This window comes from Stenella coeruleoalba, assembly GCF_951394435.1.
Source record: "Stenella coeruleoalba genome assembly, chromosome: X".
Lineage (NCBI taxonomy): Eukaryota > Metazoa > Chordata > Mammalia > Artiodactyla > Delphinidae > Stenella > Stenella coeruleoalba.
This window is the reverse complement of record NC_137152.1, coordinates 93,875,519-93,881,518: the sequence shown is the minus strand read 5'-3', so window position 1 is coordinate 93,881,518 and position 6,000 is coordinate 93,875,519. Positions and strand designations below refer to the sequence as shown.

Sequence of the window (6,000 nt, the reverse complement as noted above, 5' to 3'; positions counted from 1 at the left end):
ATAAGATGCTGACGAAAGAAACCGAAGACCACACAAACAGATGGAAAGATATACTGTGTTCTTGGACTAGAAGAATTAATATTGTTAAAATGACTATACTACCCAAGGCAGTCTATAGATTCAATGCAATCCCTATGAAATTACCAACAGCATTTTTCACAGAACTGGAACATAAAATTTTTAAAATTTTGTATGGAAACAAAAAAGACCTTGAGTAGCCAAAACAATCTTGAGAAAGAACAGAGCTGGAGGATTCACACTCCCTGACTTCAGACTATACTACAAAGCTACAGTAATCAAAACAGTATGGTACTGGCACAAAAGCAGAAATATAGATTAACAGAACAGGACAGAAAGCCCAGAAATAAACTCACGCTATGAACCTAAAATTGCTCTAAAAATAAAGTCTACAGGAATTCCCTGGCTGTCCAGTAGTTAGGACTCCACGTTCTCACTGCTGAGGGCATGGGTTCAATCCCTGGTCAGGGAACTAAAATCCCACAAGCTGTGTGGTGTGGCAAAAAAAAAAAAAAAAAGAAAGTCTACTAAAAAAGGCAATTCTTTGTTGGTTTCATTACTTTTTGAGAATCAGCATTTGCTTTTTATGTTCATTGGTTAATTATAGGTTTTAAGTTGGATATTTACCTCCTTTGCCCATTTTTCTAAAGGAACTTTCTCTTTCATAGATTTGTTAGTGCTTTGAATATATTAGTGATTTTAGCCCTTTATTTGGAGGAAAGAAGAAATGGTGTGTTCAGGCCAATTGCTTTATGTGAACACTTAACAGACCAAAGGTGCATTCCTACAGACTGTGGGCCTTGTACAGTGAACCATCCAAGAAACCAGCTCTTTTTTTGAATAAAGGACAAGATGGAGTAAGCCTTTTCTCTTGCTTCAAAGGCATTTCAAGGCATTTGGGACGTAGTTACCTACAGAGAAGAACTTTTGTACTTGGAAGGAAACAATGTAGATAAGCATTGGAAATATAAGGTAGAAGATAGGTCGTAAGATACAGTCATCCCATCTCATCAGTTACCCTGGCATATGTTTGCAGAAGACTTGTCTTTTATTTATTCGTAAAAGGTGTCCTTATATTAAGAAAATCCATGATATGGGCACCATAGACCAAATGTTTGGGTCTCCTCCAAAATTCATATATTGAAACCTAATCTCCCAGTGTGATGGTATTAGGAGGTGGGGCCTTAAATTATAAGGGTGAAGTCATGAATGGGATTAGTGCCCTTATTAAAGAGCCTCCAGAGAGCTTCCTTGCCTCTGCCACCATGTGAGGCTACAGCTAAAAGACAGCCATCTACGAACTAGGAAGTGGGCCTTCAGCAGACAGTGAATCTGCCAGTGCCTTGATCTTGGACTTCCAGACTGCCTAACTGTGAGAAATAAATTTCTGTTATTTATGTCACCCAGTCTATGAATGGACTAACATATGGGACTAAACTTTTTTCCTTGGTCATCTATATTTTACTTTATTATATTTATTTATTTATTGCAAAAGCAGAATTGTCACATTTATCATTCTTTCATTTTATGTCTCTGGGGTTTGTATCATACTAAGAGAGGTCTTTCTTATTCTTAAGACTATAAATACAAACTATTTTATAGTATCACCATGAACTTCCTCAAAGGACTACATTTCATATTACTCATTCACACAAAACCTTGAAATGGTACCATGAACAACAGGTTGTCAACTAGGGATGATTTTGCTCCCACCATGGAACATTTGGCCAGGTCTGGAGACATATTTTATCTACACACTGGGGGTGTGCTACTGACATCTGTGGGTAGAGGCCAGGGATAGAGCTAAACCCCTGCAATGCACAGGACAGCTCCCTCCCACCTCCAACAAAGCATTATCCAGCTCAACATGTCCATATGGTGATGAGGTTGAGAAAACCTAACGTAAACCATCTCTCTTCCCTGGTTGTTCTGATACCCACTGTTTCGATCTTCTGTATAAAATCAAACATTGAAAAGAGTGAATGAGATGGAAGAGAAAGAAAAAGGGAGAAATTGGATAAGGAAATTTTGGTAAGTTGGAGAAAACCATCTCACCCCACTGATCGTATCCTTAACTCAGTCAGCCCCTGTAATTCAGCTGCAAAAGCTTAAATTTAACAAACATCATTATAAAGTACACCAGAAAAAGAGTTAGAATATTGGAGGAAAAAACCTGGCAAACATTACTGGCATACTACTAAGGGACAGAAGCATGAAGAGACTAATTATTATGTAAATGCCTTTATTTGAACTAATACATTGCTACCAGATTACATCACTTTTCAGAGTTAGAGTAACATTGTGATCTTGAAAACTATAGCAAACAGCTTGACAAAGCAAGAGTACATTAAGTCCTACATATATGTTTATTTTTTAGTGACCACATCTCCTTGTCTTAGGTGTAAAATTAGAAAATTTATTATACACTTAGCATACTTGGCCTACCGTATCCTGCCTAAATTCTGAGCCCACTCTCTCCTCAAAAGTGTCATATTCAACAGCACTTTAAATCTAAAGAGAGAGTTTGATGATACAGGTTTTAAAACAAATAAGCATATATTGAACCAAGTGTTTTAAGACAAAATATGTCAATTGTTTACAGCTTCGGTGTGAGAGGGAAGATGGAAATTCAAGGTACATTTTTCTTCTACCTATAATGTATGTTTTTTACTTACTTGAAGACCCCTTAAAAAAAGTAGCAAAATCAGCAGTCTTATTTAATGTAATCAAAATATTCTTAAATGTACAAAAAAGGATCATGTAGAAAGAATACTGTAAAAAGATACTGATTTTTAAGAATAAACGAATATGAAAAGCTTCTATTACATTCTACACAGCCAGTTACTTCTGTAAATTTTCAGTACTAGAGAGATAAGCGAAGGATACTCATATCCAAATACCCTCTGACCACAGTTCTTGAATAAGAACTAGCATACTGGATGAAAAGCAGAATTATTGTCTAATAATATTCATATCCAATCATCTAAGCAAGTCCCAGGAGGTGGACATTCTAAGAGGGAAACAGAAACAGAGAGAAATACGTACAGCAATGGGAAACGTCAAGGGCAGCGATCTAGGAGGAGCGAGTAAATGATTTGGCTATGAGCACATTTCAGGTGGGCATGACAAATCCACCTTGACTACGGGAAAGAGGAGTTGTTATTAAAACTCTTTCCCCTGAGGGCTCCCATGATGAGCTTAGTCTTGTTAAAAGTCCTTTAAATAACCAATGGTTCCTTAAGCCATGAGCACTTCACCTGGAAATTGCTGACCTGCTAATCATGCACTTGGGAGCAAGGTTGTTTTTATTCAAATTGGTTATTTTACACTCTCTTCATTCCCCTGCCCATCAAGCATGCAAACACAGTCATGACCATCTTGGGCTTTACTTCCACAAGGTCTTCCGGGAGAGCGTACACCCTGGCTCCAATTCTTCTAGCCATTGACACTGCGTACCTATTTTTGGAGGAAACAATAATTAAGGTGAAATTCTGGTCAGTCAAGGGCACAACATGAGACATCTATTTCCTCTTATATAATCATTTGTCTAGGACGCAAAACTTCTATAGTGAAAGTTCAAATCGGAATGATTTCATTTTTCGTTATTTTGTTTTCTGTTTTATTTTGTTTGCGAGGTCACTTATAAGTGACACCAGATTTTTAAGCTCTACTATTTTGGGCTGATAATATTTATTCACTCTTTTTCTACAATATAAAATGAGAAATAATTTTGGAGCACTGATTTGATATGAAAAAAATAGTTTTCTAGAATATATAATTACCCAGATTGATATTCTCGTTGAGCATGTAATAAGATAATAGTAACTCTCATGAGATCTTAGAGATTTGGGGTGGAAAAAATTATGCCAGACGCAAAATACAAGTTGGTAGATGCAGTGAATACTTCCAAATATTCAAAGGAGGGGAGAGAGCCTACATGGTACATGGCCAGAGTGGCCGAAGCAAGGAATGCAAAGTGTAGAGAAAGGAAGGGAGAAAAGAACATGACATGTCCAGCTGGGGAAATCTGCAGGAGCTTCCCTCAATTAATACACAAGGCATTTCTAGGTGTTCCGTAACAGGAATCTTTAAAGATGATCAAGCATCTGGAAAAAGAAGCCTCAGGAGTTCTCTATAAATTATGGATATTAAATCTTTATCATATTACACTACAAATATTTTTTTAAGGAGGGCAGAAATGACGTGCTTAACCACGAAGTTTTGCAGTAATGTTTCTTAGCTATCCTGTGAAGCCCAGCTGGGGGCTGATTTTCAGTGTGTACTGGGAAAGTTTTCATGGGTTACCCGTGAAACCAGATCACAGTCTAGGTCTTTGGAGAAGGGAAGAGACAGGTGGAAAAGACCTCAATACTGTTGAAACACAGGAAACTTTCAAGGCACAGTTCCACCTGAGGGTTTAGCATCCTACCCACTTAAGGGACCAAGATAATAAACTCAACATACATAGTAAATTGGTCTATGCAAGTAAGAGAGACATCACTAGATAATGTGTGTTAAAAGAGTGCGACAGAAGAATACTCTTATCAAAGGCATGGTTATTCTTAGCTCATCTTTCACTTGTGAGTTTGCAGCTAAGTTGCATTAAAACATACATTATTTCTGTAATCTACTAAAGCAACGACTGACTGAGCACCTACCTACTAGGTCAGGTGCAACGCTAGGCTCTTACAGATTTTATACATTTCAAAATCTCCAAGGTAAGTATTATTATTATTATTATTATTATTTGCAGTATGCGGGCCTCTCACTGTTGCGGCCTCTCCCGTTGCGGAGCACAGGCTCCGGACGCGCAGGCTCAGCGGCCATGGCTCACGGGCCTAGCCACTCCGCGGCATGTGGGATCTTCCCAGACCAGGGCAAGAACCCGCGTCCCCTGCATCGGCAGGTGGACTCTCAACCACTGCGCCACCAGGGAAGCCCTCCAAGGTAAGTATGATCGAGCCCATTTTACTGATGAGGAATCTGAGGCTAGAAGAGGTTTCCCCCAGGTGACATCATTCTCAAGTGGCAGAACCTGAATGAGAATGCAGGTCTGCCTGACTATAACGCCTGTGCTCTTGCCAGGATATTATGCAGCATCCCTTACTTGGCATTATTGTGCTTGTCATCTTCTGTTAGATTGCCGCTCTTAACAAGGTCATAGTTTATGCAGCCTGGCTGGATGGCATCAATTAAATCCACAACTGCCAAACTGGAGCTGATCGTCTTGTCCTAGTGTAAAAGGACAATACATCTGAGAATTTCAATGTGTACAAATTAACGTGGATTACCTATATAAAGCTGCCAGAAACAAAGTCCAGTGAATTAAAAAAGAATCACGCCATTGGCCCAACAATGATTCTCACTCGCAAAGAAACCAAAAGTTAGCCTTCCAAATTACAGATACTTTCTAGAGCAAACAGTGTTTAATAGTCAAACATGGAATTCTTACCTTAAAACTCTGAATGGAAGTTGATTTTCCAGCTTCACTCAATGTTCTGTTCACCCAGCTTACAATGATGTCATCATTAGCTTTCTGACCGTCTCCAAGATCTTCCAGGACATTGAGGGTATATCTAAAAGAAGCAGAAGAAAAGGTCCTGATCTACTTCATGAGAAAAAATTCAATTAGAAAGATGCTTTATCTTTAATTTCTTCTCTTTAGGTTTAGATTTCATGGAAAGAGAGTTGCACTGTGTGAAAAAAAAACAACCAACATTTCAAGTAGTAGTGGCTTGCCATTGAGCTGCCTTTTGCACTGGTGGGGGGAAGATTCTCAGTGCTTTAATGAGTAAGCCCAACAGTCTACTGCAGTCTCTTTTTGTACTAGTCCAACCATGGTAAGGACTTAAAATAAGCTGTGCTTTGGCTGGTACCCAGTTATAATGAATGCTTTTCAGCATTACAGTTAAGAGATCTTTCTCAAATGTATACATGGGGTATTCATAATTTTTGCTATTTTTAGTCACCGACACTAAATGA

General features: G+C 38.5%; 1 protein-coding gene across 3 annotated transcripts in view; it reads right to left on the bottom strand.

Moving 5' to 3' along the window:
• Positions 1-1,920: 1,920 nt before the first annotated feature.
• The window catches only part of PLS3 (plastin 3), an 87,635-nt gene continuing 83,555 nt past the window's right edge, over positions 1,921-6,000 (bottom strand). For all 3 annotated transcript variants that reach the window (XM_079911378.1, XM_079911379.1, XM_079911380.1), the window contains exons 14-16: positions 5,471-5,594; positions 5,126-5,250; positions 1,921-3,474 (exon numbers count right to left, since the gene is read on the bottom strand). In XM_079911378.1, the coding sequence (XP_079767504.1) occupies positions 3,342-3,474; positions 5,126-5,250; positions 5,471-5,594 (382 nt within the window). In that variant the 3' untranslated portion in view covers positions 1,921-3,341. The remainder of the gene's footprint in view (positions 3,475-5,125; positions 5,251-5,470; positions 5,595-6,000) is intronic.